The following is a 23,734-nucleotide window of genomic DNA, read 5'->3' on the forward strand; positions in this document are numbered from 1 at the left end:
GTCTGTATGAATGTCAGGGCTGTTATCTGATACTTCCAGGCTGCTATTTCAGCAGGGCAAATGCACTTATTCACACATCTGTATGCAATCTGTCACGAGAAGAGTAATTTCAAACACAACGTTAGTGTTTTTAATGTCACTCATTTGTTGAGGTTAGTACTTTACTTACATTGCAGATAGAACTCATCGCTCCAATTATACTTTTTAAAAAAAGTACTGTGTATGTGTTAGCAGTTGTACATCGAGTATCCCCTTCACATCCATATCATGCCATCTTTTCATTTGCATCTTGGCCCATGGGAAGTGTTCCACTTGTGGGCTACACTAAGAATAGAATGAGAGATGGAAATGTTTTACAGTATGTTATATTTTGTGTTCTGACCAGAGGCAGTTTGTTTGTCTGTGAATATGATCTCTTGGGATTTGAAAACTGCTGCTTAGCAGTGAAGGTCATTTTGGCCTCATGAAGAATTGTTTTTATATAATAGCGATAATCGTTAATCATTAACTAAATTTAATTTATGACCATGTGAGTCCACGCTTTTTTGGATTTAAATGACCGGGCTAGAGTGATCTACCTAAAACAGAAAACATTAAATATATATAAGGTCATATAAACAGAACATGCTTTATACATACATTATTTGTTGGTGAACTTTAAATTAAATGCATATAGCTAATTCTTAGAGTATATGGTCACTACTGCACACTATTGATTTATATTATATATACTACTTATTTGGCACCCCTGCTGTAGAGACACTTTGTTTTCTATCCTAATAGTCTTATAATGCTAATAATATGCTAATAATGAATACAATGCCTACCCTGCTGTGTGTGAGGCTGGCACTAGCTGGACATCTGACCTGAAGTTGAAGCCTCCATGAACACATGCTGGGCATTTGGTATTTAAGGCTTAAGGTGCTTTAATGAAACAAAACCTTTTTCCTGCAGTGTATGCAAATAACAACATTTGCATCAAATGTGTATGAGCAGGTGGAATAGGATAAACTGTGCACATCACTCTGCTTATGTTTTACGATTTATTAAAACTTTTAATTTGATTAATTTCACAAATAAATACACTTTGGGATCCTAACTTAACCACAAATCCAGCAGGAAAACATTGAAGTTAATGCTCTTAGAATGATAAGTATGATAAGACTGCAATAAACAGATTTCAGGCACGTCTAACTCCGTCCTAAATAAAACATGCACACTTTTAATCTTTATTAATTTATTGTTTGTTTTTTTTGCATTTTTCCAGTTTTACCTGGACTGCAGGGAGAAACAGCAATATCAACACATAGAAAAAGTATATTTACATTTATATTTTAGAACCAATAAAAAAAGGACACAGCCAGTATAGGTATATAAAAAGGCCTTTGAATTGAAAATGCATCTATAACTTTATTTTTCAGCAAAAGGTAAAATATTAGATTTCACTGAACAGGTTAATGCCAAAGTTTGCCTTACATAAAAACACTAAATTATAAACCTACAGATTTGACATTTTATGGCTCTTTAAAGTGACTGTGCTAGGTTTTTCCTGGGAACAGGGTTTTAATATAAGAACTTCATGTTATTTTCAACATTTGTTTCTCGTTTGGCACAGTGTGACCTTTTAAATAAAAGGTTATTTTCTTTGTATTATGAAGATGAAAAAAAAAAATCATCACCTCAGCTCTTCTGCTTTATTGCCACAGCCCAAGTGTCCAATCCCATATCCTGTCAAATAAAACACAGGTGACTGCAGCAGGGACGGTTCTGCTGCTAATAACAGGGACATTAAAACTGGTCTGGAGTCTGTCTGGACACGTGTGCTTTGGTCTGAAATGGTGTTGGAGTTCAGCAGCTACTTACAAACAAACTCAACTTCATAGAAATATTGATTATGTTAAATTTTCCCATAGAACTAAATCATATCGCTCTGCTCAGACTCACCCCCCGCTCCTCTTTACCTTACGTTACCTTTTTCTGGCATTTCCTAAATTCTAGTAATAACTATCACCCACTGCCTTCCACCCACTGCCCTGCCACTAACTGCTGCTGTCTGAGGAGCCAGACTGCATTGTCCCATTTGTTATTATTAGGCCACAAATCACCAGTGTAATTGCCGTCAGCCAGCCAAGTGTCAGTAAATCTTAAATCTTTATACCCCCTCTGATGGCACAGGTGTATCTGGGAGACACAGATATTATGAAACTAATCTGGGATATACAACCTGTTAGTCTTCCAGCCCCCAACACAGTTAATATGAGAGCTCGTCCAGAAGGTTGGGTATTTGTTTAAGCAGGATTTTACTGTTTCTCACTAAAATTATACGGAATGTCATAGATTATTAGACCTGCCAGTGTTAGCTCTAATGTGTCAGCATCTGGAAATCTTAAGAAAAAACAGCAGTGCCAGTATTGCAGTGAGTTGTGTTTTGTATTTTTACACCTTTGTCTCAAAAACAAAAATGTGATGTAACTTCGTAAGTTGGAAAGCACATACTCTACATAAGTACCTTTGCCGCTCAACTACATTAACATAGTGGTAACATCATAATTAAGGACATAAAAACATTTTTTAATCAAGTTTATAGGATTGATTCTTTTAATGAAACTCAAATCAAAACATAAAAAGCAGTTGTATCAGTATCATGTCTGTAGCTGTACTACAAAAAGCTAAAGTTTTTTGGTTGTTTTTTTTTTTTTTTTACCTTCGTCATCACCCATGCCTTTCACTGATCTGTGGTTCAGCCTGAAACCTACGTAGCCGGAGTCTACGAGTCAAAGAGGAATAATAAACTTTCATTCTAATAATGTTGGCAGTGTTTTATAGATAATAGCTGCTGGGCTGTAAACCTTGGAGAGACACACAGTCCTTAATGCAAAGCTCGTATAAACTTAAAGGATCACTGAAAATTTATGAATATAGATGCTGCCTGCAAGTATTCAGGACATGTTGTAATCAGCGTCCACATGTCTGCATCATCCTCAGGCAGAGACTCCACCTGTTCATCTTTTACATATTGTTCAGACTATTAATAACCTTGTCTCCCTCCCTCCCTCTCTCTGTGTCGTTAATCAGGGACGCTGCACGCGTGAAAACTGCAAATACCTCCACCCACCTGCTCACCTGAAGACCCAGCTTGAGATCAACGGTCGAAACAACCTGATCCAGCAGAAGACAGCCGCCGCTATGTTGGCTCAGCAGATGCAGTTCATGATCCCAGGCACCACCATGCAACCTGTGGTTAGTTCTGTTGTGGTAATTGACTGGCAGGAGCTTAAATGCTTCGCTGTTTTCGTTCTGTCATGTTTTTACAATCTTGATTTGATCAGAGTCTCTTCCACTTAATCCCAGTACAGTGTACAGTAATCACTCCAAGAGTCACAGCTCTGGCATAGTCTTTAACTTTGTAGTTGTATGCGGTAGTAACACAGTCAGGGCTTTGACAAGATTGTCACCGTTGACAAAAACAATCCTAAAAACGTGGCTGCCAGTCGGCTCATTAACCTCCCCCTTCCATCACAGGGTGCAATTAAAACAACCATTATACTTCTTTCTTTCCTGAGTATTAATATTGAGTATTAATACTGCAGGTACAGCAAAAATAGGTTTAGGATTTAGTTATATGCGGGGTTTTTTTTTTCGATGTTCCAAAATAAAATCCTATTTAAGAAAAATATCCCCCTGAGAATGGTCAGTCAACAACTGATCAGTTAATATTGGTGGCTAGCTAATTTTAGCACTATAGCATTGTTAATTAACCACTGCCTTGCTTCTTAAATACTAATGTTATTAATTAATGCTGTTGTCTGACTAAGGTGTTGAAATGAATCATTTAAATTTATATCAGTGATACAAATCTATAGCAAACAGCAGATATAAACAAGCAGCTCTTGTGTTCTTCCAAGCTCAACGTGACAGTTTTCTTCATGGACTTTTGTGTATACCACAGTGTGCTCTAGACTCCAGTATGTTTCTGTGACCCTCCACACCCCCACCCCACCCCACCCCAATCCCCTGCAGCTGTGTTTCTGATCCATATTCACCAAGATAACACTGTGAAGTCAGACACGGTGCATGAATACATGGTCCTAATGGGCATTTATCTGTCAACAAGTCTGTTCTAAGAACAGCCTTAAGGAAGACTTAATGTTTGTTCGCACTTCAGTCCCTCACATGCCCTTGAGCAAAGCTCAGAAATCTTCAGCGGCGCTCTGCCGTTTGCTCTGCAGTCAGGGTTGATTTCCAGGTGTAAACATGTTTAACTGCATCTGTGAGAGGAATAGAAGGAGTCGCTGAGAAAGAACATGTCTGCTCAGCACCGTGCACTCCTTTATATGGAGAATGAAAACATATTTTCTTTACACTCTCCTTTTTCTTTCTTCTTTCCTTGTCTCTTGATTTTGTCTTCACTTTTATTTCATTTTGTTTGCCTTTTTTCATTTTGTTTCTTCTTTGTTTTTTGTTCTTTTTTTTTTATTTCAATCAACAAGCTTACCTGTTTCCAGCCATCAAATCCAATTTCTCTTTAAATTAAAATAATCTAAGATAAACAGCCCACTTAACCATTTTTCCTAAACAGTAAACATTCTTTTTTTTCCACAGCAAGCATTTCAGGTGGGCCACGGCCTGGGCTCTAGCACTGGTTTAAGCTACACACCCTACCTAACCCCCATGTCACACAGCATGGGCCTGATGCCTGCGGACATCCTGCCCAGCACACCCGTCATAGTCCCGGGCAGCCCACCTGTCTCGGTGACCGCTGGCTCTTCTAACAGCCAGAAACTGCTGCGTACGGACAAACTGGAGGTGACCAACGCACACACACACACACACACACACACACACACACACACCACTCGCCCTCTATGTATTTGTGTCACAGACAAGACGAGCCGAACACCTAATCACCACTAATGTTCTGTGTGAGATTGTGTAGTACGAGTGCAGTGACATCTGTCGTAACAGAATAGATGTGTGCAGCATCATTTAAAAGGCTGAAACATTTGCCGGAGTCAAAGGAAGAAGGAAGCCTCACATGTTTCTGCTTTTTTTTAATTATGTAACAAATGCAACAAAGCAATAACAGACTTAACCTTCACATATACACCAAGAAATGAAACAATTTTTTATCTCCACGGCCTTCATTTGTCACTATTAAGTTTGTTTGCTTGCTTTTCTGTGATAACCTCACAGTCAGTTTAAACACTTCCACTCTAAAGAAAGTTGGATTAAAATAGAATTACAACAGTGTGTCTTAAACTGTTTCTTACTTAGATGTTAAACAGTGCATACACACACCTCTACTAGCTAATCTCCAGCTGAATTTTACTACAAGGTCCAGGACTGCCTTTAATCATTACAATTCTCTATCTAATAATTAATCAGTTAATCAAATTTTCCATAAAATGCAAAACTTTCCTATACCATAAACTTCAAAAAAGCTACAGACACCAGAGTCAAGAGAATTAACCGTTAATGAGTAGCACAGAAACCAGAAGAGAGTCAAACTGCAGCCTTGCGTTCTCACCTAGATAATATCTGAAATGATGTGCAGTAGCCTCATTACTGTAGAAGTTTGACCAGAAAGAATCCTTTTTTCATCTATATTTTAAAAAGATAAACATAAACCTGCCGCAGAACTGGATGTGGTGCGTAGGTGTGGACATGTGTATGTTTTTCTTTGCCCGCGATATTACTTAGCAACTGAATGAAAGTGGTCCCTTGGAGACACATGTACTCCCACACCGGACAGACACTGTGTGTGTGTGTGTCTCCCTTTAATTTTATAAAGTTTAACTCAATAACCCTGAATCATTAACTTCTGTCTAATTTTATCTGTCACATGCAAATGTACATTTACATTTGTTTTAATAATACGTACTGCTGGGGACTAGACTGTGTCATAGGCAGCAGAATAAAATAAAAATGAAAATAGATATAGTATAGTATACAGTATATATAATATATAGTATAGTATAGATATAGTAAGAGGAGAAGGCTAGCTTTGTACAAGGCTATCAACAGCATATAGAATGTAAAATGAATATGTAGCAAGAAGAATGTATATCAGAAAAATAATAACAAAAACAGTAATAATAACAACAACTATTATATTTTATAAAGGTACAATTTTAACAATTTACTTTAAACAAAATATTGCGATATATATATCGGCGTAAAGTTGTTTTCTTACACCCCTAGGCATAAGTCACTTTTACCAGTGCTATTTCACATAACTGATTTAGAATGGCGATATCCAAAAGGCTGTGTACATGTGTATATATGTGAGGCCTGTATATGTACTTGTATGAACGTGGTATCACATTTACTTTCATTCTCCAATCAAGTGCCAACCTCTATATTTGTGTGTTCATCTCCGTCTGCTTCGTTGCTCATACCTTCAGGTTTGTCGTGAGTTCCAGCGGGGCAATTGCGCCCGTGGTGAGACTGACTGTCGCTTTGCTCACCCGAGCGACAACCCCATGATCGACACCAGCGACAACACCGTCACCGTGTGCATGGACTACATCAAGAGCCGCTGCTCCCGTGAGAAGTGCAAGTACTTCCACCCACCGGCCCACCTGCAGGCCAAGATTAAGGCCACACAACATCAAGCCAACCAGACAGCTGTGGCAGCGCAAGCCGCCGCCACGGCTGCAGCCATGGTGAGTGAACAGCATCTCACACACACACACACACACACACACTCTATTGTGTGTACATAGTGTTGTGTCTGTGTGTACGTAGCTATCGATTAGGAAACTAGTCTAGTCTAAACTAATTATTTCTGAAAATCTTTCCTTTCAATGAAAAATAAGGAATTTCACTATGTAGCAAACAGAAGTGGTTATTGTTGTTCATTCTGAGCAACTATGTCAAATATTTTAATTTGTGTCTTAAGTATTTAAACCCCCTCCCCTCAAATGTCATAAAAAGATACATCCGTAAGTTGGTCCTGAGTAATTACTATCCATCATTTTAATACATAGAAATACAAGATACAATTAAAATATTCTTAAAATGTCACAAACTCTTTTTTTGTTGGCTCTTAATTGACCCTCCTTGACCTTCGTTATTCTTTTTGCTGGCAGCTACATTTCCACTGAGCATAAACGCCCTGTTCACACACATTTCAGGTTGTACAACACTCCTCATACTTGTACAATACTCTCCATACTCTTCTACTCACTTCAAAAGACGACGTATCCCTTGATAATTACATCCTGGGTTTATAAAATGTAGATCCCTGCTTTATTACTGTAAAGCATATGGGATCTTTTTCTGCTGATGTGAGTCACTTAGCAAAAGAGCGAGTTTTGAAGAATAGACTGCGTTTCAGTGAAACCTAATCGCATCAGTGCAGCGCTGCAAGAACAGTCTGCTGCTGTATCATTGCAGCAGGCTTTTTATTTCCAAACGTCCTTGGTTCTTAGAGAGACAATGTGCTGGCTCACCCTTCCATTCCATTTCCACCACCCTCCCAAAACACACACACAAGCATGCATGCGCGCACACTCTCAATGATGAATGCAGCTCTCTGCAGATCAGCGCAAATTAAATCAGGGATGGATGAGAATGTAGCATCACTGTAGGGTTGGAGCTGGCGTAGGGTTAACCTTCTCAGCCTGTCTTGCAAGACATTAATATTCCCACCATCTTTGAGAAGTAAAGAGACAGATGCTTGTACAGGTAGCTGTACAGTAAAAAAAAATAGTTAAAAACTGAATTCAGTGTGAGTGGCATTCTTTCCTCAGGGCTATTCTCACTTTATTTCTCCTATAGCTGCTGATCTCCTGCTAGCCCTGTACTGCACCAGTGTTGCCTTTGTGTCCTGGCCATGCTTTAGGCATCACTTTTTTGGCTTTCTTCGTTGGCTGGCTCTATTGCTGCTTTACTCAACTCATTGTTTTTCATCCATATGGTTAAAGTCTGTCCATATCTGCATTTTAACTGAAAACTGACCAGTCACAAACCAATCAGCAGGCTCAAATTCTTGCATGTGCTCCAGGAGAGTGTAACACACACTCTCTCTGCCTTGCATTAGCTTTCCCGTTCACTATTGATTCCAGATAGATAGATTTTATTTAACCTTCAGTCATGATAGAGTCAATGCCAATCTGTGATTTGAGATTTATATTCTTTACATTTTGGTTTAAAGAAAAAGTGAGTGAGTATATGCTGAGAACTGGTCAGCACAGTTCTTACAATCACCTCACCCGAGAAACCGAGAAACTAAAAGGAGGTGTCAATAAAGATTTAGCTCCTGTTTTGTTTTTAGCTCCACACTCCCCCCTTCGCCTCCTTGGTGGCTCATATTTCCCACTTTATCAACTTTACGACCCCATTTCCAATTTACCATGCAATGTTACAGGCTGTGTTAAAGCTGAGGTGGGTCAACTTCGGGCTTGTTTAGTCAGCGTCTTCAACCAATTTTCTTTTAGCTCTTAGCCTGAAGCGGCAGAACTTTTATTGAACCATAAAAAGCCCTCTTGCTGCTCAGTTGCAAACAGGTAATATCATTACCCATAATTCACAGTTTTTTAATCATAGGTAAAGTGAACTGCAGACAAGGTTACATGTGAACTAATGGAGATACAGTCAGACACTGCTGTCACTGGGATGATTGTGTTCTCTGACCTTCTCCCTCATATCAGGTCAAATGAAAGTCACCTTTGGGGTTTTTTCCTGGAATCCTTCGTCATTTGTTCAGTTTAAATAAAGTGTGAAAACTCTGCTAAATTCTTTAAACTGCATTTTTGACTAAAAACCATGAACACTACTGCACAAGTAGCAGGAGGCATGTGCATCTCATCACATCTATCTTCATACTGTATGTTTGTTCTGCTTTCAGCAGTCACATCACATTCACATTCAGAATTGTCTTTTATAACATCACTAAAATATTACTTCATAAATTATATCACCTTCAAACTCGCCATAGTAACTTACATTACAATACTTTTCTTTAATGGATGTCATGCCTATGTTGCATTCCCCAGTGTCCTCGGGTCTAAGCATACAGTAGACCCAGCATTCACGCTATTACATATGTAGCCTCTCGAAGTGCTCAAAATATAATTGCAAATGCCTTGCAACATGATCACAGTCACAACTATGCATGTTTAAGGCATTTTCACAGTGCAGCACAACTTAAATAAGAAAAGAACCTTCAAAAGGAGCCAGCAGTATGTGACTGTGACTATGGCTGTTTGATGTTGATATGGCAATAAATGTGGTATTTTGGAGATAAGAAAAAATAAGATATTTTTGTCATTCAAAAAAAGTCTTATTTTATTTGACTTGTTCCTTAGTGTTTTTGCCAGATTAAACAGACTTAAATGGCATATTTGGACTCAACAGATTTTTTATGAATTATAAGGATATGTATAAGTTATGTACACTATATTATGGTGTCTTAACATGCTACAATAACTGGAGCATGTGCAAAATTTGCATAGCATTAGTAAAGATATTTTGTGACAGGTGAAAAGTATGGTTTAATTTGTCTCTTAATTTTGCTTTGTGGTCTTAGTGTCTGGTACTTAGTTTTAAACCTGGGTAAACCTATAATTTTTAATTTAACAACCTGAAAAGATGACACTACAAACTATTAACATACAGTATTAAAAAACAAATATCTTGACAAAAACGCTAGAGATTATTTGTGACTGTTTTCATTTTATTCCTCACTCTGAGTATTAGTTAAAAGCAGCAGCAGCTAGCGTGACATTACTAGCTGCTTCAAAGTGTAGCTTTTCTCACAGTTGCTATACTTTAAATGTGACCATAAATGCGTCCAGATGTTGCTGCATGCAGTAAAAAGACAGATCCTGGAGAGAAGCTACTGCGTGTGAGTGTCCTACTTACAAAATTGCAGGTGTATTTATAGTCTGGATCGTTTGTATTTTCTTTACTATATTTTTCCTCAGGTACTGTAGTTTTTTTATATGTTGTTTTAGTGATGGTTATAAGTCATATGCTTTTCTCCCTAGTGTAAAAATACACATCAAACAGTAGAATCTTGCTTTTTCTTAACCAAAAGTGACTGTAGATGCTTCTGTTTGCTTTTGTACTAATTCAGAAAGTAGCCATGTCTTTTCACACAGTAAACAAAACAGTTTTTTTGTTTATGTGCATGCCTATTGTTTTGTATGTGGTATACTTGCATTCAGATTATTTTTTGTTTTTTGTTTTTTCCCCTTCTCACCTATCCACAATGCAATGCTGTTCCCCCATGACGCACCTCTGCTTGCTGTTACCTGTATGTTAATACGCTTGAATCCCATTGGCCCGCTGCCATCATGTGCTCGCTGCCTGCTAATTAAAGACTCAGTCGACTGCCAAAGCAATGAAGCGACCCCTCGAGGCAACTGTAGACCTGGTACTTGGATCTTTCACCTTTTGCTTTGCATGTAGCTTCTTTTTAATGTACTGTAGCCACTCACAGAGTTTAAGTTTGACTCGTTTGTTTTTGTAAATCACTTTGTAGCATAAATGTCTTGGTAATCGCAGCATTTTCTAACTATTTAGAATATGATTTTAAAGTAAATATAGTTATTTTTTGTAATGTGTTTGATTTTGTTTTTTGCTATGTTTTAGTCTGTTGTCATTGTCCATGTAATAGTTACTGCAGTTTTCCATTTTTGCCTTATTGTGCTGTGCATAGACAAATAACCAATTTAGGAAATATTAATGCGAACTGAGGAAAAGAATCCAGGTCCAATCCTCTGTACTTTTGTCATGTCTGTTTTTTCCCATGGTCAGGCGTTCCCACACGGTGTCCTTCAGCCCCTACCAAAGAGACCAGCACTTGAGAAGAGCAACGGTGGCAGCTCCCTGTTCAGCCCCAGTGTTTTGCACTACCAGCAGGCTCTGGCCAATACACAGTTCCAGCAGCCGGCATTTTTCCCCACAGGTAAGAGCATCTCGCCCACAGTTTAAGATGAAAACTTTACATACCCTATATATGTGGATGATACTCTGATTATATTATAAAAGTATATATCGGCATGGCCCAGGGGCAAGAAGCTGCTGCACTAACTTTGTTTGGTCCCAACAAAAGAAGGGCATCTTTGCTTTACATTTGGCTGAAATGTTGCCCACTGTTTGTCATACTTGGATTGCGCAGGTATACCAGAAAGGTTATGTAATTGGTTGACTTTTGGTGGCTACTACTCAACCAAACTGAAACCAAAGTTGGCAACTTCATTCCAAAATAAATGGGATTGAAGTAAACAGATTCACTCTGTTGGTTCTTGCTCTGTTTGCATTCAGCTGATATGGCTGTGTGCTCTGAATTAGGACACAGCCAGAATGAAAGACGGCCTCTTTTGTTAAAAGAATTAGGCCATTACTATTTCTGATCAAATATTAAGTGAAATGCATTTGTATTTCAGTAGTACATCATACAGTAATACACTGTACATGTATATATTTACTCACTCCCTTCTTGCAGCCTCTGTTCTTTTTGGCTATTTAAAGCAAATGTAGGGAACCAAATTCTCATTCTCAACAATACTGCTACAGCCTGGCTGCCACACAGAACGAAGTATAGCTGTCCACAGTCTTGCTGCTCAGTCGCAGTTTACCACACATATGTTTTCTTTAAAATAAAATGGTCTGCCTTATGCAGTTTTAATCCTCTGATCAGTAGTAAATGTGTACTACCGCCTTGAACTTTTGCACAACACTGTGAGTTACACCTACGGCCCAGGCAAGGATCTATTGGCTCAAACTCCCTTGGTCCAAATAAACTCTTTCACTTTGTGGCAGTTCAATCCATTAAAGGTCTGTTTCCCTATTCTGCCTGTTTTTTCTTAGATCATAAGCCTTTTGTGCTCAAGCAGCGATAGTAGTTGGAGTTTCTTCAGATCAAATGCTATGCTAAGTGAAAAAACTGCAGCTAAAGAGCACTACCAACATTCATGAGTCATTTCTGACAGGACTCGTGATGCTGGCTTCTCTGTAAACATGCTGTATTTGTTTCCCTGCTGTGTGAAATGTCTGTCAGGCCCTCTCCTTGTGTGTGTGTTTTTCTCTGTGTGTGTGTTGAGCTTCAGTTGAGGAGAAGTCTAATGTTATCTTGTAGTGTAGAGCAGAGGGGAAAAACAAAACCGATGTCTCATGAGAGGATAAAATGTTTACTGTAATAAATAAAGCGTTGTGATGCATATCCCGGCCCCCAACATCCATCATTCCCATTGTACTCACACCTGGAGCAGCACCTGTGCACAGTCCTACACTAACCCTGCATGACGCTACAGTCTGCCTCTGCTCCTTATATCTCCTTCTCTTTTATGGTCTTATCATTTTAGTCTGTATATTATCCTCCTAGTTATTCACATTCTGTTTGATTTCACACATATATATGTATAACACATTGTCACAGTTTAGTTTTTATAGCATAAACATTGCCATTTATACCTCATTTCCAAATTAATACAATACCCAACTCCATATTATATTATAATAGTTACAAGTTTATTTTATATAAGTTTATTTGTGAATTCAATATATTAATTGCTGCGTACTTTTGATTGATATACTTGACTGATTTTCTGATTCGTGATGTACAAGACATGTTCAGTAGGAGACAGATCTAGATTGCAGTTGTAACAGGACACAATGTTGGAATTAGTGCAAAATGAAGCCTGACATTTCCACAAAAGCAAAGCTGTTGTGACAGCTTCTCTTATATAATTTGATCTCAGTCTTGTTAATCCAGACTGCTTTCACAAAGAGAAACAACAAAGAATGTAAAATGCAACAGTGAAGGCGACACTGATTGGATACGTCATGGGATCAGAAGTCTGGTTTTGGAAGTCTTTGGAAGTTACATCAAGACAACGATGACATAGATTTTAGAAAAAAAAACTTCAATACAAACCAGTTTACCTTTGAACAACACACATCCAATCTGCTCCAGGCTCTGTCCATTTCTTATAAACGGTCTTGTGTTTAAGCTGTAATCAGAACCTACAGCTAACGTTCACACTAACGCCACACTAATAAGAAGAGGTTTCCGTTGTGCTTGATCCCGTTTGCTGCGTCTGTCACTGGCTGAGAGCAAAGCTGTAACAGAAGCATCAGAGATTTGTTTTTGTCTTGTATGAAAATAACCGTGTTATTCTCCTCCTAAATTAACCTGATTCTTTCCTCCCCCTCTCTCTTTCTTTCTTTCTCTCTCTCTCTCTCTCTCTCTCTCTTTCTCTCTTTCTCTCTTTCTCTCTTTCTGCATGAACACAACAGGGTCAGTCTTGTGCATGACTCCTGCTAGCAGTCTTGGTAGGTCCCGACCTTCGCTATGTACACTGTAGATGAGTGTGTGTATGTGTGTGTGTAGGGGCTGGGGTGGGATACACAGGTGAGACAAAAGGGTAAATTGCATCACTGCACTGCCTTTGGTGGTGATGAAATTATATATAAAAAAAGGATTCTGTGTTTTTTCCATGTACCCTTTTCGTAGGCCTTTGTGTCACCTGTTCCCCTTTCCTCACTGACTGTCTTTTTTATTTTTGATTAAAAAGCAGTAGAGTAGCTAGAGTCTGTTTGCCATGCTGTGTGTTGACTGGATTTTTTAATAAGTTTTCCCAGGGAAAATGTGCTCCTGTTTCTATAGGAAAAATGAGCTGGGGAAGCAAAAAATCCACAGTCCATCAGCGCTGCAGGTTTCCTGGCTTTGCCGTTGATCTTGGCAGATAATGTGCATCAAAATATAAAAATATCATTCAGTCTTATTCATAGACTGCAGTAAGTTATTTTAGGGCTGTGTAACCTGCAAATATATCCCAGAATTTTGTATTTGTTAAATTGACTCCTAAGAAAATGTGAGGTTTTCAGTTTGAATCTCCAGTGCTTTAAGTGAAGACAACAAGTCTGGACACCTGCAAATCTGCTGGACTGAGTCCCGTTTCCCTCAAACTTCTCTGGGAAAAACAGCAACTGATTTTCTGTATAAAAATTTCCTCATACTTGTGATTGTAATCAGCTTCTCTCCTCTTGTTTTCTGTTATGTTTCCCTCCCACGCTCTCTTTTTTCTGTCTTACTTCTGTCTTTTTTGTTTGTTTGTTTTTCTCTTTGCTTTGCATTGTGAATGGTTGCATGCCATCTGCTGGTGTTAATCCTAACGATGGCTTGCTGGCTCTCTAAAACATCTACCACCAACTTGACCATCACCCACAACAACAAATACACAAACTCATCACACCTGTTGCAATAATCACCATATTGCTCCACCTACTCCTACTCTCCACTGCTGCCACCACCACCTTTTCCCTCCTCCTATCCTCTTCCCCTTTTTCCCCAAACTCCTCCCTCAAACAAAGTCCCAATGATGTACAGTGCTACGCCTGCTACTGTCTCTGCAGCAACTACTCGCGCCACAAGTGTCCCCTACGCAGCAACAGCACCAGCCAATCAGGTTTGCTCCTTTTAAAGCTTTCTTTCATCAGTCCCTGGAGCTCTGAATAAGTGCTGCCTCTTCATTAGGCTTCTATACCACACCTAGCCCACACCTGGTACTCTACCATCCATGCTTTTGGATGCACTGCAAAAGTGCACCATGACGTGACACCTTCCGAAATGACCAGCAGAGGATGCTAATGTCACCACAGAGAAGCATGTTTTCTTGAAAATTAGCATCACAGCGCGCACTTCTTCAGAGCTTCCACATTTGCAAAGTAGTATTTGTGTTGTGTTGCATTACTTTCTGTTTGTTTATTTTTCTCGGTTTTGTTTTGTTTTGCATGTTCTGTTTCGAGGTTTATTTTTCCACTTCTCTTGTTGTCGTCCAAAACAAGCCTCTCCATCTGCACCACGGGCCGCCGCTAATAAGCTGTACGCAAATGCGCATCCGAGCAAACACATGCACACCATCTCAGCAGCTGATTTCTGTTTTTGCTCTGCTCAGTTTGAGCTTTGTATTTTTATGGTTGTCGCCAGAAAATTGTTTTTTGAAGAAGTTTGAAGTTTTTTTTATAAAAATGTCCCCCTTTTTTTGTTTGTATAAAAACAGTGCTGTGGCAGAGTAGTAACAAGAGCCAGAGAAGCTAGGTCAGGTTTGAGGGCCAGGTTCACGCATGTGTGCCCTATTTAAAAGTGGAGCAATTTTAGGACAATGCCAGCGTATCAGGCTTCTGCAGCTGGACGCCACACAAACAGAATTACTTTATAAATACATCTGCCATCATGTGGTAGTTTGGTAGGTGTCTATTTTGGGTGATGATGGACGTATACTGAAAAGAAATCAGTTTTCTTTGTTGAGAAGTTGTTTCAAGGGACTTAAATTTGTGTTTCATTTTTGTGTTCCTGGTGGCAGGCATGTTTTCAATGACTCTCAAAAATATGTCAATACCGCATTCTCTAAAAGGACGTTTCTTTCAATTGTGCCTTTAAAAATGAAAAAAAAAAAACTTTTTCATTAAGTCTGAAATGAAAATATCAAAGAACGGCCTTTAGGAATTAGGAATGACTATCTCTGGCAACAGCACCTCCTTCTTTATTGCTCCTCCCTGGCCAATAATATGAGCACTTCCTGTGAGTCACAGTCTCTTCCTGTAATTGACATGCAGCAGCAGTAGCAGCAGGAAGCAGGGCCGCTCTTTAAAGATGCATGTGGGATCGGCAGCATCAGACCCAGTGACGTCAGTTCTCACTGTCTGATTCAGCCCCCCCCCCTCCACCACCACCACCACCACCACTACCAGCATCTGTGTGTTTTTCTCCCCCAAGGACCTACGTTAAATCACCCCGCCCCCCACTTAAGATTCTGTTAACACCTATAATCACAGCTGCGTGCGTGTCTGTCCTGTGATTTATGACCAAACACTGAAATGCTTTTTTGAAAGATTTAAACTGGCTAAGAAACCGAAAACTCTGCTCCCGAGGTGAGAATACGGAAGAAAGATCCATGCCGTAGGTCAGGGATCGGCAACCTTTGACACTAAAAGAGCCATTTTAACATTTGATCTGGAAATACAATCAAGAGCTGCATATTTTGTCATCACTTGTGATATATGCACTGCTGCTAGAGGATTTAACACCAGATCTTGAAGAAGACAGTGAAGTTATGTTGTATCGTTAACCACAAGATAAAGAACAAGTGTGACATGTAAAATGGCTCAATCCTGATGTAAAAACTCTGATAGTCACAGGTAGTTTCCCGTCTGCTGACACTGCAGGGTCCACTGCTGTCCACTGAATATACTGGCTGATTGGATGTGTTAGTCATGAATTTTTGTTGTTTGAAGAGCACAGTCCGCGGTAATTTGGACCATTCACAAAACGTTAACTCTCCCTCGTAGAGCTGATACACACAGGCTGAAAACCCAGAATACAAGATATATTGTCTTTTGCATTAGCAGCGCGTTGTCTGTAAGCAGCAGAAAACCACAGTTTTTGAGAGTACAGGTCTGTGTAGACCTTTTTCATACACCACCATTTTTTTGTTTGTTTGTTTGTTTGTTTGTTTTTTAAGACATGCTGTTGGTTGGTGTGTCTCTGGTTGAAAACAGTTACAGACTTTAAATTGCTTATTGAACCAGTCATGGGAGTTTCATTAATAAACAGACTGAGTGAATGATACAACTCTTGTCACCGACTTGTAATCAGAATGTAATCAGAAACCTCGAGTATGTCCGGGACAGGAATGTCCAGACAAGTTCACTGTCTGGTCACCATGTGATTCACTGAAATGTCACTCTGATGCGACGAGCAGGAACCAATCACGTCTCTCCATTGTACAGCATCATTTAACAATCCGTCTGCCTATGTCATTGCGTCTAAATGTAATCGCAAAGCAACACTACCATCTACTGTTCGAATTTGGTATTACATCACCCAGAGGCTGCAGTTGTTTGTTGTAGTTTCAGTCCAATCTGGTTTTTCAGCCCATTAGTCCCTGAGAGAATCTTTTCACCACCTCAGATTTCTGGCCATTAAACCGTTTCCACTGTTTGCTGCTATTTGTGACCACAGTATTAATGTCATGGACGTTGTCAGAGGCTGTCAGGACATTAGCAACTGGACTGCCTTGGTTTGTCCAGAAACTTAAGTTATTCCATTCTGAAAACTCAGTTACAGTGGTAACTGTCTTCTCTTTAAAAAATGTTCTCCTCTGTTTTCGTGCTGTCACTTCCACCTGTTACATTCTAAATGACTTATTTTGGTATAAATAAAAACGACCTTGTTTTTAATATCCTTATTTGTACCGAAGTAACTTTACTTGTGCGATGATTGTGAACCAGCAAATGTTTGTTCATTTTTGCTATCTCTTCATGTTTACTTGATGCTACTTTTATCTAATCTGTGTTATTGTTTACTTGGAGATTCCGTCGTAGCCAAATATAAAAGAAAAACCCAACATATTCTGACTTTTAGTGTCAAGGATGCATTTATTCTTTATAAAAAGAGATGCAGAATAAGTTAAATGCTATGTTGAGTTCCCTCACAAAAGTATGGATTCTTCTTATGTCTCCGATTGCACCCACATTTTCAGCTAAAGTCTCTACCTTCTAAAAGTGTTTTGCATCCATGACTTATTTTGTAATAAATAGAAAGTCTGCAGGGAAATTTTAATATGTTTTTCTCCTCTCTCTCCCTCCTGCAGATCATCCTGAAGTGAGCATCAGAAAGGGAACAGAGTGTCTAGAAGCTGCACTAGGAAACACAAAACCGCCCCTGTGTAAATACTACCTGACCTCTGCCATGGAGGTGCAGCAACCTGCATGCTAAGAGTGTAACACTTCAATTTAACCATAAACAAACTGCAGTCAGTAATGGTGTTAACAAACAAACAACAACACATAAACACAGATGTATACTGTATGTATTGCTAGAAACAAAACACTATTAAGATTTTTTTAATTAAATATTCTCATGTATTGTACACCGTACACTCATAGCAAACAGAATATAGATGTCAATTTTAACAACTCTCCCAAAACACCCACAGTTTTCCTCTTGTTCATTTCAACTCAAAAGTTTATGTAGAAAATTGAGACGCTTGATCTGCAGCGCATCAGTGTAGAAGCAGGAAAGACAGACAGAGTCATAGGACACAAAAAAAATCCCTCTTCACAATCACATTGAAGCACTTTGCAGCCAAAAAATGTGGAATGTCAGCTGTTAAGATGACATGAGAAAACACACACCCAATGTCTGCCAATGTCTTCATCGGTGGAAAAATCATCTCGCCAAAGTTATTGTCACTGGATTCAAGCAGCCACACATCAGAGCCACATCCAAATGCCTCTGGGTTCTGGGTTTTGCCATGGCACAAGCTGCTCCCATTTTGTATTGAGTTGTATTTTGTGTTCAGGAGGAGTGATGAGGTAAAGCTTGCACCTGAAATTTTGCATGCAGAGTCCTTACAGAAGTGAAGATAGGTTAAGGCAGGAGTTTTGAAAAAAGCTTCAAGGCTGTTCATATGTAGTAACCTGCGTGCACTTTTGTGCGTAACTATTAAAAAAATCAACGACAAACAAACAAAAAACCCACACATCAGTGTTTACCAGAAAATAACCTCATACATACAACAATACAATACATTAAGTCGCCATTAAATCACCTTTAAACCGCTTTGTTAGGGATCGTCTTTTTTTGTTGTTGTTACGTAAAAGTACAAACAACAACGAATGTTCCCCTGTTTGACACCACGATATTTTGCGATTAGCGTGGAGATTAGCTGTCCTCCTCTTTGTTGTTTTGACGAGTCTCACCATTAGATGTCGCAAATTCTTTTGATATAAAGTTACAAATCAGACATTTTTGCAATCATCACAGACACATTTTATCAGGAGCGTCCCAGCAAAACCTTGCTTTGTTTGCTTGCTTTGCGAACACATCAAGCCCAGGTCCGTCTAATTCTTCTTTCATAGTCTTCTTTCCTTTAAGTGAGGTCGAACTGGGATTTTGTTCACTTAGAGATTAGCTTTATCAACGTAGCTTTTGGATGCTACATCTGAGCAGCCTACCAACAGCTTGGTTTTTGCCAAGGCCTTATCAATGAGAGCTTTTTGGTTTTCATACCAAGAGGAAAAAGCCTTGTGTGAATGTATGCACGTGTTCGTGTGTTTTTTACGGATCTGGAGGCTGAAGGTCTGCCGGCAGACTGAAACTCTTTAGTGAGGTCTATGACAACACCAGGTCTGGGAGGAGAGGCTGAAGGATCTAAGTGCTAAACAAAATTTAAAAAGGTGCATTTGACGAAGGATCGTCATGAAACTAAAAACGAAGACTTGAACTTGGACTGGAGGGCTATCTGTGACCGTGGTTGTCCTGTCCAACCCTTCTATCACCGATAATCCTGTTCCATTTTTAGATGAAAAAGAAAACTGTAGAAGTGCCTAAATAATATAATAGGACACAATCATCTCTCTCACACACATACACACACACACACACACACACACCTCATGTCGCTGTCAGATGGTGGACTCTTTGAGAAGGACAGTGGATTTCGGGAATTACTACTGGAGAATTGTTTTTCCCAGTAGTTGCTTAGTAATATCTTCATCGAGGACTTTATTAGAAACAAAAAAAAAAAAAAACTAAGAAAAAGGACAGAGAACAAATCAGAAACTAGCTTTGTAGAATGTTCTGGTGACCCTCATTGTTCTTACCAGGGTTTGAGTTGTTTACATGAGGAACCTGAGTTTGGAAGAAAAACTAAAACCTGTAAACGGTGTGTGTAAAGAGTTTATATTCATAGAGTTTTTAGAGATGTTTTCAGAGTTATTTCAAAAATTCTGTTCTGTTTTTTCTCTTGAATTTGTCAGAAGAGCCCACCTCCACCCATCCCACCATAATCATCTTTCATTTATCAGTTCCAACATCTATATCCCAGGGTGTGTTGGCATTTGCTGTGGACCGAGACAGTCGAGCAATGTCTATTGTCTTTATTGTTTTTAAGAAATTAAATTTCTCTAAGTATGTTTTCAGGATCATCTCCAACTCTAATTTCTACTGAGTGACTTCCACTCACACTAAACCTTAGCAGCATCAACTTCTTCTCAGTCCGAAACTGATTCAAAACCCTTAAATAATCAACTCATCCTCGACCTGAATTTTTCTTCAAAGGCTTGGAATTGGGCGACATAACACAGTGACTTAATAAATAATCATTGTCCCCGCGGCATCATCACAGGCTAGGATCTTAAAACTGGACCTGTAACTATACTTCACCATGGTTGAAGCAAATCAAACCATTGAAGGAGACATTTTCAGCTCTGGTCCCATCCACACCACAAATGTAGACACACCCTAAAATCTGATTTATTGTTTTTTATTCTCATCTAACCACATGGTGCTCTAATAACATCCGATAATCCACTGTCAGACCTTTTTTTATTGCACCACCCTCTGGTTTTACACTGCATTTGTTTGGATTTGTTTACCATATTCATGGCAGGTGGTTTAAAAGAAAAAAAAAGACAAATTTTACACTTTTGTTGTAATTTATCTTGCGTTACTTAAAGTTTTAGTCAGAGACAATGTTGTAAATTCTATCTTAAAATGAATGTAATTTATTGAACTGTGCTTCGTTCTGCACGGTTTTGGTCATTTCAAGGTCTAACCTGTCAGGTCAGCAGATGAATGAGTGAAAGAATAGATGAGTGAATGAATAAATTAGTGAGCAGCCTGGTTAGAAAGCTGTACGTCTTGCCCTTTCGTCTATAAGAGGAAGAAAATGGAGGACAAGTAGATGGCGCTGGTGTTGCAGTAATTAGCATTACTGTAGAGTTGCCTGTGTTGTTGGAATTTTAAAGAAAAAAATAGATGTTTATTGTACAGAAGACATTTTACCAAAAAAAAAAGAAGAAGAAGAGATGACATTTTCCAAAATAAGATGTACTTTTCACTCTAGTCAAATAGTATTTGGTAACAATGTTACATTGTTGCGTTGACTAAAGTTGGGTATTTTTGTAAATGACATGGTTCAGTTGATTTTTACTTTGTTTCTTTGTGTTACTATTATCATTATTATTGTTATTATTTTGCTAGAACGACTAAACACAGAGGAGTTCTGGGAAAACATTTCTTATTCCCCGCCACAAGGACCTGATATTTTCATTAGTTAACCACAGCCTCTGTAGAGCTGTGACTGTGACACGTACATAGATTTAAACTCAATGTTACACATAGATTATATATATATATATATATATGATTATATATGTAAAGAATTTAAATATCTATAAATTAATAAGACCTTAAGTTGACCTGTACAGCTCCTCCCCTGACGATGAGCCTTTAGGTTCCACTTTTAGACAATTTCATTCTTTACGTATCGCTAGAATTAGGGAATTGCACTTTTCGTATTGTGTTGAAGTTGATTTTGTTTTGTTTCTGGTTTTGAAAACGTGTTTATTAGTCACATTGAAAAACCACAGAATTTTACCATGTTGCATGAAAATTAAGACATTTTCCTTTTCTCTTCCAACCACATAACCAACTGAATGTTTCTGCACACGTCCTATGATGCTTTAGTGCACAGAATCAACCTCAGTGCTTTTAGTAATGTGGCAGCAATGACTGACTGATGGCCTCAACAGTTCGTCGACAGAGCAAGAGCAGATTCCAAACTATTTGCCTTATCATAAGTCCATTGTGCTTAAAGGGATAGTTCATAGAGGTTTTTGTGTCTCTGTGTGTTTGGATATCTGAAGATACTGCCACCTAGATGGGACTCGTTAACAACAACATCCTGACTGGAAACCTAATAGAGCCCGATGTCACCAAAACCAAAGGCACCAAAATTAGTGAAATTGGTAACATAACATTTTTGATCAAGCTTTACTGGCTCTAGTAGGTTGATCTGTGTATAAGATTTTGGAAAAATTCTTCATTTCAATTTAACCTCCTTGACATAATGTTACCAAATGACACAACAGTAGATCAGCAGACCCTGGTTTTCCATGAGTTTAAAATACTAATATCACCAGGAGACTGGCGCCACCACTGGCCATCTGGGGCTGGCTCCTATAATCACACATCTAAAACTCTTAGTCGTAATAGGTTTTTAGAAGATGTTTTGGAGTTTGTTGCTCGGGTTTTCCTGTCATCAGTCTGGTTTTATGTCTGAGTTGTATAATTATTATCTTAAAAAAAGATATATTTTAAGGCGTAGTTGTTGTTTTAATAAATCAGCAACCTGCTGTAAAACAGTGTAATTTTGCTCTATGATTAAAAGAGAGCAGATGACTAATGTTTTTGCTAAAGTTAAAATATTTCACATCCCCTGTGTCACTTGTCATTACTCATTAAACTTCACACCTAATTTTTTTTTAGTACCTACAACGTAAATGCATTATTGTTGTAAAAGTTTTTGAGGTGACTTAAATCTGTACACCTGTGCAGGTGTGTTGGTATGTAACGAAGATATTTGGAACCAGTGTCTTTTCACTGGCACAATCACACATCAAAAAAAACAAAACAAAAAAACAACTGAACTATCTCTTTAAGACTTTAAAAGCTCTTAAAATGTGTATTTCACATACTTGAACTGATGTTTGTTTCCTCAGTTTGTTTATCATTTATAGCTAAAATTATTTATTCGTCGGAACAGTATCAGGACAAAACTGCATCAAAATGAACAGTCGACCATCGTCAGCTAAAACTCTCCGGACTCTGCAGTGAAAATCCAGTCGCCCCTCACCGGCATTGTGTATGTAATCGGCTGTGTGTAGTTCAAGGCTTGGTCCAGCAGATGGCACTACAGTTGATGGAGTTTGACTGTCCGTTACCAACACATTCAAAGAATATTTGACGAAAAAAGACCCTTGTTAAGATTTATACCTTTAATGTAATCAATTCTAAATGTTGTTGTATTTTTTTTTTTGTTGTTTTTGCATATATTTTGTGGTATGTTACGTTTCTATAGTCCAACGTTTCTTTGGTTCCAGAAAGATAGTGTAAAATTTATTGAAAGATAAATAAAGAAAATTAAATTAATTTAGTGTGGGTCTGTTTTTGTTGTCACAATTTATTGTTTAGTTTTCTGAGTAATTCAGTATTTTATATTTTAATACCATGCTTCTTCTGGAGAAATAGACAATAACCGTTAACTTGAGTGATGGCTCTTTTATGTTGAAGCTAGCTTTTGGCTAACGTACATGAATTCTATTTTTTAACTATAATATTTGGTCAAACGTTTTTTGTTTTTTGTTGTTGTTGTTATGTCAGTTATTTATGGCTAATGGTTATGCATCATCTTAGCCAACCTTTAGCCACCTAGCTATACTTAGTAAACTAGTTAGCATTTGATTTATTCCACCAGTAGCAAACTGCAAGTATACTCATATATACATGTATTCATGTATACGTGTATTCAAGGGACAATATAATGATGTATGTGACTGATGATGATGTAATGACTCGCCATTATTTTTTATCAAAATATTTTTTATTTTGGAAATTCTGCTGACATTTAGTCATCGAGGCCAAAAATGATTCAAAAGTTCACAACTAAAAATCTATTTAGGTCAATAGCGATATTGTTTTTTGACACTAAAGTCAAACGAGGTGATGTACATTCCAACCCTTTGTTGTCTGGAGAAGAAGTGTCTGTGCTACACCGTGTCCTGAAAAGGTTCCAGACAGATTTATGCACAAAGAGTGAGTCAGACAAAGATGCTGAGGCCGAGGGCTGCCTTAAACAACCCCTGTCTCCTAATGGGAGCTTGACCTAGTTTCCACAGCAACTGAGGAGACTGTCTTCTCAGGAAAAATGACATC

At 38.5% G+C, this 23,734-nt stretch overlaps 1 protein-coding gene across 9 annotated transcripts in view; it reads left to right on the forward strand.

Moving 5' to 3' along the window:
• The window catches only part of mbnl2 (muscleblind-like splicing regulator 2), a 54,251-nt gene extending 31,300 nt beyond the window's left edge, over positions 1-22,951 (forward strand). For 2 of the 9 annotated variants that reach the window (XM_008325474.3, XM_017038609.2), the window contains exons 3-9: positions 3,076-3,240; positions 4,603-4,806; positions 6,405-6,665; positions 10,328-10,381; positions 10,765-10,915; positions 13,249-13,284; positions 17,607-22,951. In XM_008325474.3, the coding sequence (XP_008323696.1) occupies positions 3,076-3,240; positions 4,603-4,806; positions 6,405-6,665; positions 10,328-10,381; positions 10,765-10,915; positions 13,249-13,284; positions 17,607-17,731 (996 nt within the window). In that variant the 3' untranslated portion in view covers positions 17,732-22,951. Of the gene's footprint in view, positions 1-3,075; positions 3,241-4,602; positions 4,807-6,404; positions 6,666-10,327; positions 10,382-10,764; positions 10,916-13,248; positions 13,285-14,325; positions 14,421-17,606 lie in introns of all 9 variants that reach the window. The other 7 variants (XM_017038610.2, XM_025062458.1, XM_008325470.3 and 4 more) reach the window with 7 other exon arrangements.
• The last annotated feature ends 783 nt before the right edge of the window (positions 22,952-23,734 follow it).

Source organism: Cynoglossus semilaevis, chromosome 14 (genome assembly GCF_000523025.1).
Source record: "Cynoglossus semilaevis isolate Cse_v1.0 chromosome 14, Cse_v1.0, whole genome shotgun sequence".
Taxonomy (NCBI): Eukaryota; Metazoa; Chordata; class Actinopteri; order Pleuronectiformes; family Cynoglossidae; genus Cynoglossus; species Cynoglossus semilaevis.